Source organism: Taudactylus pleione, unplaced genomic scaffold (genome assembly GCF_031769625.1).
Source record: "Taudactylus pleione unplaced genomic scaffold, aTauple2 ptg000903l, whole genome shotgun sequence".
Classification (NCBI taxonomy): domain Eukaryota; kingdom Metazoa; phylum Chordata; class Amphibia; order Anura; family Myobatrachidae; genus Taudactylus; species Taudactylus pleione.
Window position 1 is genome coordinate 381702 of NW_028285304.1, and position 13559 is coordinate 395260.

General features: G+C 50.3%; 1 protein-coding gene across 1 annotated transcript in view; it reads right to left on the reverse strand.

Annotated features, from left to right (window-relative positions):
* The window catches only part of TMTC1 (transmembrane O-mannosyltransferase targeting cadherins 1), a 59926-nt gene extending 52055 nt beyond the window's left edge, over nucleotides 1-7871 (reverse strand). Inside the window, exons 1-2 of the mRNA XM_088459312.1 lie at nucleotides 7760-7871; nucleotides 5361-6151 (exon numbers count right to left, since the gene is read on the reverse strand). Coding sequence (XP_088315438.1) covers nucleotides 5361-5977 — 617 coding nt within the window. The 5' untranslated portion in view covers nucleotides 5978-6151; nucleotides 7760-7871. The remainder of the gene's footprint in view (nucleotides 1-5360; nucleotides 6152-7759) is intronic.
* Between the last annotated feature and the right edge of the window lie 5688 nt (nucleotides 7872-13559).

The following is a 13559-nucleotide window of genomic DNA, read 5'->3' on the forward strand; positions in this document are numbered from 1 at the left end:
AAACCATGTTGACATTCTTAATGTCAACATAATGACTACATACCGCAAAAATCTTTTGACACCATATAACAGCCTCCAGCAGGGGTATATTCACTAAAGTGCACGTTTGTAGAAGTGGCGTTGTTGCCCATAGCAACCAATCAGATTCTACATATCATTTATATAGCTACTAGCAGATAATAGCTAGAATCTGATTGGTTGCTATGGGCAACAACTCCACGTCTATAAAAATGCTCTTATGGCCACTAATAGCCTCCTACACTGTCCTTATGGCCACTAACAGCCTCCTACACTGTCCTTATGGCCACTAACAACGTCATACACTGTCCCTATGGCCACTAATAGCCTCCTACACTGTTCTTATGGCCACTAACAGCCTCCTACACTGTCCTTATGGCCACTACTATCCTCCTACATTGTCCTTATGGCCACTAACAGCCTCCTACACTGTGCTTATGGCCACTAACAACCTCCTACACTGTCCCTATGGCCACTAACAGCCTCCTACACTGTCCTTATGGCCGCTAACAGCCTCCTACACTGTCCTTATGGCCACTAACAGCCTCCTACACTGTCCTTATGGCCACTAACAGCCTCCTACACTGTCCTTATGGCCGCTAACATCCTCATACACTGTCCTTATGGCCACTAATAGCCTCTTACATTGTCCTTATGGCCACTAAATGCCTCCTATACTGTGATTATGGCCACTAAATGCCTCCTACACTGTCCTTATGGCCACTAATAGCCTCTTACATTGTCCTTATGGCCACTAAATGCCTCCTACACTGTCCTTATGGCCACTAAATGCCTCCTACACTGTCCTTATGGCCACTAACATCCTCATACACTGTCCTTATGGCCACTAATAGCCTCTTACATTGTCCTTATGGCCACTAAATGCCTCCTACACTGTGATTATGGCCACTAACAACCTCCTACACTGTCCTTATGGCCACTAACAGCCTCCTACACTGTCCTTATGGTCACTAACAACGTCATACACTAGCCTCCTACACTGTCCTTATGGTCACTAACAACGTCATACACTGTCCTTATGGCCACTAACAACCTCCTACACTGTCCTTATGGCCACTAACAACCTCCTACACTGTCCTTATGGCCACTAACAGCCTCTTACATTGTCCTTATGGCCACTAACAGCCTCTTACATTGTCCTTATGGCCACTAACAGCCTCCTACACTGTCCGTATGGCCACTAACAGCCTCATACACTGTCCGTATGGCCACTAACAGCCTCCGACACTGTCCTTATGGCCACTAACAACCTCCTACACTGTCATTAAGGCCACTAACAGCCTCATACACTGTCCTTATGACCATTAACAGCTCCAGATACCGTCCTTATGTCCACTAACAGCCACCTACATTGTCCTTATGGCCGCTAACAGCCTCCTACACTGTCATTAAGGCCACTAACAACCTCTTACACTGTCCTTATGGCCACTAACGGCCTCCTACATTGTCCTTATGGCCGCTAACAGCCTCCTGCACTGTCTTTATGGCCATTAACAGCTCCAGATACTGTCCTTATTGCTCAAACCATTCTGATTATTTTGCCAGAAATATTCTGCAATATGCGCGGACAATGAACGTGGTACTTCACAGTACAGAACTCTCGAATAACTGAACCTGCCCCTTTGAACTAACAGGAAGCCTCTATATACAACTACATCTTTGGTGCTGTGTCACTAAATCAAGTCTTATGCTGGGTACCCCCTGGCAGATACACTGGCCGATCAATTAATCAGCCAATATATACTGTGTGCGTCGGCCAGTGTGTACCGGCGATATGTCTGCGAACGACATATCGTGTCAGCTGTGCTGCACAGCCGATGGCAGATATATCTGCATATCTATTGGGGCATTGTGCTGTGTCTACGGGCCTTCAGCCGATCGCCTGTACACTTGCGACAGGCGATGGTTGTTCAGCGTGTATGAACAACTGTCATCTGCAGATATATCTGTTAGGTGTGTACCCAGCTTTAAAGCACAAAGCGATGAGCTGACGACCCACAGTATTGTCTGCGCTTATTTATAGTGCAGCCAGTGATAAGCATTGTTACAAAACACCCTCTTCTTATGTCAGCTCTGAGCTCTGTGCCATAAATCACTGCTGTACACAATAGATTGTAATTACAGCTATAGCTGGAGCCTTCCACTGTGTACATTGACTTATAGATCTAATAACTGAACTATACTTCTACAATGATGCGGCAGCATTGACAAACGCAGATTTATAAGCCCTGCGTCGGGAGCTTTGGGAGTTAACCAGGAAGATATCTCAGAAATGTAAGCAGTGAGGAAATAAGTGTTTTATAGAGAAGGGCCCAGGTCTTCTATAAACAAACCGCACGATAACGCAGCTCTGCAGTGGAAGTAAAGTAGTTTCAGATGGCGGCCTCGCAGTATAAACAAACTATTTTGCCCTTTCTTCTTAAATGGCATGGAAAGCAGAGATGGCATGCTAGGTATTAATGATCCTGTTACACTGTATCGCAAAAGAAACAGTTTATTCTGAGTTATGGGTCTTTTTTACAAGCATTACAAATTTTAAGTATTTTAACGGACACTAAACCGAACATCATAACTATTTAGAAAAATATCTAGTTAAAGCAGCCATCTCACATAGGTGTTTTCCCCTGTAGATAGCAAGTGAAGATCCTTGTAAGCATGCATCTAATTTTTGCCGGCTGACCTCCAACAAATAATTATCTCTTTTTAAAATCTCTCTGGAGGATGGGCAAGTATGGCTACCACATACATGCACCCCTCCCCCTCATACACAGACATACACACTCTGTCTTAATGCAATGGCAGTGGATAATATTACAGTGAGAATAGAGCTCACATGGGTGTTTCAAAGCATCTCTGCTCACTACTCCATGTGCCATATGACTGTGGTTGCCATGGTAGTTATTACATTGTGGAAACAGCAGAATTTGAAATCACTAATAGAAGTCTGAAGATAGAAGCCAATGAAAAATCGGAAAACCAAGAGTCTCTTTTTAGACGGCCACATTTAGAAAAAAACAACACACTAATTCAATAATTAATATCATTTATCATGAAGCATGCCCAAATTGTTATCCAGGGGCGACGCAGGCTGCATCTGTACAAATCGATAAGTAACACAGTGGCCATCACTTGAACATATTCTATACTGACAATTTTATACCAAGTTACGAGACTTACGACAGTCTTTACTGACACATTAATTATATTACTTTAATCAGAAAGTAAAGCCTCTATGAGGAGTCCCGGGAACACCCATAATGGGCACATAACCTTATTAAGACCGAACATAATTGGCATACTGAATGGTATTTTAAATTTAGCAGTGTCAGGGGCTGAACCCTATCGTTGATCCCTCATTTTTCTTACTGGCAGGCACAAGTCTATTTTTTACAGGTCGTCAGTAAATTTAATATTGTTGCTCACTGCGATACATAAATGGGTCAACCCATGATTTCCATGAATCAATACGTTATAAAGATGGGTCATACAACAAAATGGCTGCACCAGTTTTCTACGCAGTGTTTGTAAGATGTGTGTTTGCATATTAAACATAGGGATGGCCATCGGTGGGGTGTCCATCGATGGTTACCATCGATAGGCCAATCAGTAATTTCCATCGATGGTACACAAACCATCTATGGTAAACCATCGATGGTTTGCACCCCCAGGATGGCCACCGCTGCTGGGGGTTGCCGGGCCGCGAGCAAATGAAAAATAGGAAGGGGGGGCATAGCGGCTGCCGAGGGTGGGGCTAAGCTCCATCCTGTAAAGAGAAGAAAAGAATTATCTGCTCCCAGTCAGCCATCGATAGCAGAGAACTACTGGTTCTCTGACATCGATGGCAAAACTAGTTGACATCGGCCAGCCACCATCAATGTTTTAAAAACATCGATGGTCGATGGCCAACCCTATATTAAAGTGTTGTTGTTGATTCAAAAGGGGCCGAGGTTTAGCAAGGTAAAAAAGGTAATGGTATACACAGAAACGTTATCATTGAGTACATCCTATTGCAGTCACTATGAGGAGCACTGCTACAGTGTATTGAGGTAATGTTATACTCAGAAACATAACACGTACGGAGACACCTGGACCTACTGTACAGACAATTGTCACTATAGTGTATTTCAGGGGCCGGAGCAATATTCAGCCCATTAATGACTTTTGCACTACTGTAGTGTCACCTTTATGGGATTCATTTATATAAGTAAAACAACAATAATACTAATGACTAAAGCAGAGGGCCTGATTCAGCGCCGGACGCTCTGAACGAGCGCCCGCTCTGAATCAGGGCGTTTTGTTTTTTTTAATGTTGCGGCCTCTTGGCCGCTCGCATAGCTGTGGGTCACCACCCACAGCTTATGCGAGCGTCCATGATGATGGTCGCGATGGTCAAGACCATCGCGACCATCGGGCTTGCGACGAGACCCTTGCAGTAGGGTCTCGTCTGCCGCAAGCCCAGGAGTGCTTTTGGCTCTATCAGAGCCGAGAGCACACCCACTGACATCACTTGTGATGTCAGTGGGGCCGGCCCCAGACGGTAGGCGTTCCCATGGGAGTGCCTCCGTCTGGGCAGCCACGCCCACCAAAGGGGGCGTGCTGTCACTCACCATCGACAGCACGCCCTCTTTGTAGCGAGACAGTGTGCCCGTCGCTATCCGGGTCTCGCGCATGCGCATGACGGAGCCGGGTCCGTCGTGCGCATGCGCACTGGCCCAACATCGACCCGCTTGCGAGCGCTCAGTGCTCGCGAGCGGGTCTGAATCAGGCCCAGAGTACACACTATACGATGTATTGTACGATATATCGTTCTGACACGGATCTGAACAATATATCGTACACATTCATGTCGGTCGTTCGTGAGATCGTCCCATCATCTGACCTGCATGTCAGAAGGGATGGTGCAAAGAACAAAGCGGTGCGGTTACATGCAGCGTGTAACGTCACATTGCGCCGTCGTACGCCGGATCGCGCCGTATGTATGGCGCGCTCGGTGTATCATTACAGTGCATCGCCGCTGGGTCGGACCATCGCATGGTGTGTACCCGGCTTAAGTCATATAGCCACTGGTACTGGATATCCTTTTTTAGCCCCATTAGCAGTGCAGGATGTAAGGATGTGCCCAGAGCAGGTGGTATTATTCATGACACTTTACAAATATGGCGCCATTGGTTGTTGGATCATGGAAGTTGCACTGGTTATGGTGCATTAGGGATGAGCTTGTGCTACTCTCCACCATTAATATAAATGTATCCACCATACTGTATTGGTAATCCAATTTTGCCAGCCCGTAAGGTTCCCCTCCCCTGGGATCACTGCAGTACCTGAAGCTTAGCACACACAGCGGCCGGTACGACTTGTGACTGGTGTTGTCGATCATGGCTTTGCCCCAGAAGTCATTCCTAAAGACGCTGCTCAGGTTCGTCTCCCCTCGGCTGTCTGGGTTATTGAGGATCGCCCATATGTCATCGTGGACAAACTCGCCAATCAAAGACCTACCAAAGCAAAGACCTGCAACGAGGGCGGGCACGGCGAATGTCCAGGCACCAAGGTTGGCCAAGATGGAAATGGGGGGGTTCCTGAGCCTCCTGATCCCCGCTTTGTGATTGTGGTTTGGATACAGGCCCATAGGGGGGCTCTTTCCTACTCCGTTACCTGTGTTCTTAGGCGTCTCTTTGTGGATGTTCTGCATCCCGCCATTGGGATGGTCTCTTTGGACAGTGTTGGTGATGGTCTGTCCATCTCCGATACCCAGGTCCTTGGGTAACATTCGGGGGCTCTTGTGTCTTTTGTGGTTAGTGGCATCCCCTGGTGCCTCTCTGTGGTTGGTCAATATTCTAACATTATCCACGCCGCTGGGTACCACCCCACAAACATCCAGTCCACCATCATAGGATGCGCCTTTGGGGGTCTCTCTAAAGATGATGTTCCCCCTTCTCATACTCCCAAGTACGGGCAGTCACATCTTGTGGGTACAGCGTCCATCATCCAGGATGTCTCCCTCTCACTGCTCTGCCCGGATGAATAAACCCAGCAGTCTCACCCTTACAGCGTCCATCTGATCTGTCCGCTTCCTGCCCGTTCCATGGGTACCTGTTACCTGCATCCCAGGAGCCTGCAAAGAAATATCAAAAGAGGTTCTACAGTTACATGGAGGATGGTCACCGTCTACAGCAGGAGTATGTATGCCTGCTGTCTCTGTGCGTCACTAGTTACATAACAGTGTCTCTGTGTAATCTATCTCTCTCTCATATCATCTGTCTATCTATCTATACAGTCTCTCTGGCTCGCAGCCCTTATACTGCAGCAGTCTCTCTGGCTCAGCAGTCCTAATAGTGCAGCAGTCTCTCTGGCTCAACAGTACTGATAGTGCAGCTGTCTCTCTGGCTCAACAGTCCTAATAGTGCAGCTGACTCTCTGGCTCAACAGTCCTGATAGTGCAGCAGTCTCTCTGGCTCAGCAGTCCTGATAGTACAGCTGTCTATCTGGCTCAGCAGTCCTGATAGTGCAGCAGTCTCACTGGCTCAACAGTCCTAATAGTGCAGCAGTCTATTTGGCTCAGCAGTCCTGATAGTGCAGCAGTCTCTCTGGCTCAGCAGTCCTGATAGTGCAGCAGTCTCTCTGGCTCAACAGTCCTAATAGTGCAGCAGTCTCTCTGGCTCAGCAGTACTGATAGTGCAGCAGTCGCTCTGGCTCAACAGTCCTAACAGTGCAGCAGTCTATCTGGCTCAGCAGTCCTGATAGTGCAGCAGTCTATCTGGCTCAGCAGTCCTGATAGTGCAGCAGTCTCTCTGGCTCAACAGTCCTAATAGTGCAGCAGTCTCTCTGGCTCAGCAGTACTGATAGTGCAGCAGTCGCTCTGGCTCAGCAGTCCTGATAGTGCAGCAGTCTATCTGGCTCAGCATTCCTGATAGTGCAGCTGTCTCTCTGGCTCAACAGTCCTAATAGTGCAGCAGTCTATCTGGCTCAGCAGTCCTTATTATGCAGCTGTCTCTCTGGCTCAACAGTCCTAATAGTGCAGCAGTCTATTTGGCTCAACAGTCCTAATAGTGCAGCAGTCTATTTGGCTCAGCAGTCCTAATAGTGCAGCAGTCTATCTGGCTCAGCAGTCCTGATAGTGCAGCAGTCTATCTGGCTCAGCAGTCCTTATTATGCAGCTGTCTCTCTGGCTCAACAGTCCTAATAGTGCAGCAGTCTATTTGGCTCAGCAGTCCCTCTGGCTCAACAGTCCTGATAGTGCTGCTGTCTCTCTGGCTCAGCAGTCACACACTCCCACTATGGCTGTCTCTGATAGCTGCTGCTTTGTGTCAGTGACAGCAGTTCCCATACCTCTCTGCAATCTCTCGTATAGCAACAGCTGTCTCTGAGACTAGATCCGTCTCTTTTGTGGCAACTGTCACATTCCAAGACTGTAGCTGCCCTCCCTCTCAGCTGTCTACCTGTATACAGCAGTCTTTTTTATGTCAACTATATGGGCGGTCTCACGCTGATCCCGCAGCTAACTCTCTGTGTAATATACTGTCTCACCCCGATAGCAGTCTATACACCACTAAGCATTACGGGCTGTCTCAGCAGTTCCTACGCAGTCTCTCTCATCTCTATGTCGTGACTGTAGCACTCTATGTCCCCGTGCAAACTCTATGCTGTCTCTCTCCCCGTGCAGTCTCTAGGCTGCCAGCTCCTCTCTCTCCGTCTGGGTGCAGTCTCGCCCTCTCTCTCTCACCGTGCACTCTCTTTGCAGCAGCAGCTGTCTCTCAGGCCGCGGTACCTTCTCTCCTGCAGCAGCGGCTGATGCTCCGTCCTCTCCCCGCACAGCTGCAGAAGTCACAGCCCCGTCCGCGCATCCTCAGTGCTGCTCCTACCGGTGTGTTATATATCCTAATCCATCCCCTGTGTCACCTCCTTCAGCTGCAACACAGGTCCCAGCATACACTGCCCCTCCTTCCATCCATAGCCTAATCCATCCCCTGTGTGTCACCTCCTTCAGCTGCACTACAGGTCCCAGCATACACTGCCACTCCTTCCATCTATAGCCTAATCCATCCCCTGTGTCACCTCCTTCAGCTGCACTACAGGTACCAGCATACACTGCCACTCCTTCCATCTATAGCCCCTAATCCATCCCCTGTGTGTCACCTCCTTCAGCTGCACTACAGGTCCCAGCATACACTGCCACTCCTTCCATCTATAGCCTAATCCATCCCCTGTGTCACCTCCTCCAGCTGCAACACAGGTACCAGCATACACTGCCACTCCTTCCATCTATAGCCCCTAATCCATCCCCTGTGTGTCACCTCCTTCAGCTGCACTACAGGTCCCAGCATACACTGCCACTCCTTCCATCTATAGCCTAATCCATCCCCTGTGTCACCTCCTTCAGCTGCACTACAGGTACCAGCATACACTGCCACTCCTTCCATCTATAGCCCCTAATCCATCCCCTGTGTGTCACCTCCTTCAGCTGCACTACAGGTCCCAGCATACACTGCCACTCCTTCCATCTATAGCCTAATCCATCCCCTGTGTCACCTCCTTCAGCTGCACTACAGGTACCAGCATACACTGCCACTCCTTCCATCTATAGCCCCTAATCCATCCCCTGTGTGTCACCTCCTTCAGCTGCACTACAGGTCCCAGCATACACTGCCACTCCTTCCATCCATAGCCTAATCCATCTCTGTGTGTTACCTCCTCCAGCTGCACTACAGGTGCCAGCATACACTGCCACTCCTTCCATCCATAGCCCCTAATCCATCCCCTGTGTCACCTCCTTCAGCTGCAACACAGGTACCAGCATACACTGCCCCTCCTTCCATCTATAGCCCCTAATCCATCCCCTGTGTGTCACCTCCTTCAGCTGCACTACAGGTCCCAGCATACACTGCCACTCCTTCCATCTATAGCCCCTAATCCATCCCCTGTGTGTCACCTCCTTCAGATGCACTACAGGTCCCAGCATACACTGCCACTCCTTCCATCTATAGCCCCTAATCCATCCCCTGTGTGTCACCTCCTCCAGCTGCAACACAGGTACCAGCATACACTGCCACTCCTTCTATCTATAGCCCCTAATCCATCCCCTGTGTGTCACCTCCTCCAGCTGCAACACAGGTACCAGCATACACTGCCACTCCTTCCATCTATAGCCCCTAATCCATCCCCTGTGAGTAACCTCCTCCAGCTGCACTACAGGTGCCAGCATACACTGCCACTCCTTCCATCTATAGCCCCTAATCCATCCCCCGTGTGTCACCTCCTCCAGCTGCACTACAGGTGCCAGCATACACTGCCACTCCTTCCATCTATAGCCTAATCCATCCCTGTGTGTCACCTCCTCCAGCTGCACTACAGGTGCCAGCATACACTGCCACTCCTTCCATCCATAGCCCCTAATCCATCCCCTGTGTCACCTCCTTCAGCTGCAACACAGGTACCAGCATACACTGCCCCTCCTTCCATCTATAGCCCCTAATCCATCCCCTGTGTGTCACCTCCTTCAGCTGCACTACAGGTCCCAGCATACACTGCCACTCCTTCCATCTATAGCCCCTAATCCATCCCCTGTGTGTCACCTCCTTCAGATGCACTACAGGTCCCAGCATACACTGCCACTTCTTCCATCTATAGCCCCTAATCCATCCCCTGTGTGTCACCTCCTCCAGCTGCAACACAGGTACCAGCATACACTGCCACTCCTTCCATCTATAGCCCCTAATCCATCCCCTGTGAGTAACCTCCTCCAGCTGCACTACAGGTGCCAGCATACACTGCCACTCCTTCCATCTATAGCCCCTAATCCATCCCCCGTGTGTCACCTCCTCCAGCTGCACTACAGGTGCCAGCATACACTGCCACTCCTTCCATCTATAGCCTAATCCATCCCTGTGTGTCACCTCCTCCAGCTGCACTACAGGTGCCAGCATACACTGCCACTCCTTCTATCTATAGCCCCTAATCCATCTCCTGTGTGTCACCTCCTTCAGCTGCACTACAGGTACCAGCATACACTGCCACTCCTATCTATAGCCCCTAATCCATCCCTGTGTGTCAACTCCTTCAGCTGCACTACAGGTGCCAGCATACACTGCCACTCCTTCCATCTATAGCCTAATCCATCCCCTGTGTCACCCCCTTCAGCTGCACTACAGGTACCAGCATACACTGCCACTCCTTCTATCTATAGCCCCTAATCCATCCCCTGTGTGTCACCTCCTTCAGCTGCACTACAGGTCCCAGCATACATTGCCACTCCTTCCATCTATAGCCTAATCCATCCCCTGTGTGTCACCTCCTCCAGCTGCACTACAAGTCCCAGCATACACTGACACTCCTTCCATCCATAGCCTAATCCATCCCTGTGTGTCACCTCCTTCAGATGCACTACAGGTACCAGCATACACTGCCACTCCTTCCATCTATAGCCCCTAATCCATCCCTGTGTGTCACCTCCTTCAGCTGCACTACAGGTGCCAGCATACACTACCCCTCCTTCCATCTATAGCCCCTAATCCATCCCCTGTGTGTCACCTGCTTCAGCTGCACTACAGGTCCCAGCATACACTGCCACTCCTTCCATCTATAGCCCCTAATCCATCCCCTGTGTCACCTCCTTCAGCTGCACTACAGGTACCAGCATACACTGCCACTCCTTCCATCTATAGCCCCTAATCCATCCCTTTGTGTCCCCTCCTTCAGCTGCACTACAGGTGCCAGCATACACTACCCCTCCTTCCATCTATAGCCCCTAATCCATCCCCTGTGTCACCTCCTCCAGCTGCAACACAGGTACCAGCATACACTGCCACTCCTTCCATCCATAGCCTAATCCATCTCTGTGTGTTACCTCCTCCAGCTGCAACACAGGTGCCAGCATACACTGCCCCTCCTTCCATCTATAGCCCCTAATCCATCCCCTGTGTGTCACCTCCTTCAGCTGCAACACAGGTACCAGCATACACTGCCACTCCTTCCATCTATAGCCCCTAATCCATCCCCTGTGCGTAACCTCCTCCAGCTGCACTACAGGTGCCAGCATACACTGCCACTCCTTCCATCTATAGCCCCTAATCCATCCCCTGTGTGTCACCTCCTTCAGCTGCACTACAGGTCCCAGCATACATTGCCACTCCTTCCATCTATAGCCTAATCCATCCCCTGTGTGTCACCTCCTCCAGCTGCACTACAGGTCCCAGCATACACTGACACTCCTTCCATCCATAGCCTAATCCATCCCTGTGTGTCACCTCCTTCAGCTGCACTACAGGTACCAGCATACACTGCCACTCCTTCCATCTATAGCCCCTAATCCATCCCTGTGTGTCACCTCCTTCAGCTGCACTACAGGTGCCAGCATACACTACCCCTCCTTCCATCTATAGCCCCTAATCCATCCCCTGTGTGTCACCTGCTTCAGCTGCACTACAGGTCCCAGCATACACTGCCACTCCTTCCATCTATAGCCCCTAATCCATCCCCTGTGTGTCACCTGCTTCAGCTGCACTACAGGTCCCAGCATACACTGCCACTCCTTCTATCTATAGCCCCTAATCCATCTCCTGTGTGTCACCTCCTTCAGCTGCACTACAGGTACCAGCATACACTGCCACTCCTATCTATAGCCCCTAATCCATCCCTGTGTGTCAACTCCTTCAGCTGCACTACAGGTGCCAGCATACACTGCCACTCCTTCCATCTATAGCCTAATCCATCCCCTGTGTCACCCCCTTCAGCTGCACTACAGGTACCAGCATACACTGCCACTCCTTCTATCTATAGCCCCTAATCCATCCCCTGTGTGTCACCTCCTTCAGCTGCACTACAGGTCCCAGCATACATTGCCACTCCTTCCATCTATAGCCTAATCCATCCCCTGTGTGTCACCTCCTCCAGCTGCACTACAAGTCCCAGCATACACTGACACTCCTTCCATCCATAGCCTAATCCATCCCTGTGTGTCACCTCCTTCAGATGCACTACAGGTACCAGCATACACTGCCACTCCTTCCATCTATAGCCCCTAATCCATCCCTGTGTGTCACCTCCTTCAGCTGCACTACAGGTGCCAGCATACACTACCCCTCCTTCCATCTATAGCCCCTAATCCATCCCCTGTGTGTCACCTGCTTCAGCTGCACTACAGGTCCCAGCATACACTGCCACTCCTTCCATCTATAGCCCCTAATCCATCCCCTGTGTCACCTCCTTCAGCTGCACTACAGGTACCAGCATACACTGCCACTCCTTCCATCTATAGCCCCTAATCCATCCCTTTGTGTCACCTCCTTCAGCTGCACTACAGGTGCCAGCATACACTACCCCTCCTTCCATCTATAGCCCCTAATCCATCCCCTGTGTCACCTCCTCCAGCTGCAACACAGGTACCAGCATACACTGCCACTCCTTCCATCCATAGCCTAATCCATCTCTGTGTGTTACCTCCTCCAGCTGCAACACAGGTGCCAGCATACACTGCCCCTCCTTCCATCTATAGCCCCTAATCCATCCCCTGTGTGTCACCTCCTTCAGCTGCAACACAGGTACCAGCATACACTGCCACTCCTTCCATCTATAGCCCCTAATCCATCCCCTGTGCGTAACCTCCTCCAGCTGCACTACAGGTGCCAGCATACACTGCCACTCCTTCCATCTATAGCCCCTAATCCATCCCCTGTGTGTCACCTCCTTCAGCTGCACTACAGGTCCCAGCATACATTGCCACTCCTTCCATCTATAGCCTAATCCATCCCCTGTGTGTCACCTCCTCCAGCTGCACTACAGGTCCCAGCATACACTGACACTCCTTCCATCCATAGCCTAATCCATCCCTGTGTGTCACCTCCTTCAGCTGCACTACAGGTACCAGCATACACTGCCACTCCTTCCATCTATAGCCCCTAATCCATCCCTGTGTGTCACCTCCTTCAGCTGCACTACAGGTGCCAGCATACACTACCCCTCCTTCCATCTATAGCCCCTAATCCATCCCCTGTGTGTCACCTGCTTCAGCTGCACTACAGGTCCCAGCATACACTGCCACTCCTTCCATCTATAGCCCCTAATCCATCCCCTGTGTCACCTCCTTCAGCTGCACTACAGGTACCAGCATACACTGCCACTCCTTCCATCTATAGCCCCTAATCCATCCCTGTGTGTCACCTCCTTCAGCTGCACTACAAGTGCCAGCATACACTACCCCTCCTTCCATCTATAGCCCCTAATCCATCCCCTGTGTCACCTCCTCCAGCTGCAACACAGGTACCAGCATACACTGCCACTCCTTCCATCCATAGCCTAATCCATCTCTGTGTGTTACCTCCTCCAGCTGCAACACAGGTGCCAGCATACACTGCCCCTCCTTCCATCTATAGCCCCTAATCCATCCCCTGTGTGTCACCTCCTTCAGCTGCAACACAGGTACCAGCATACACTGCCACTCCTTCCATCTATAGCCCCTAATCCATCCCCTGTGCGTAACCTCCTCCAGCTGCACTACAGGTGCCAGCATACACTGCCACTCCTTCCAT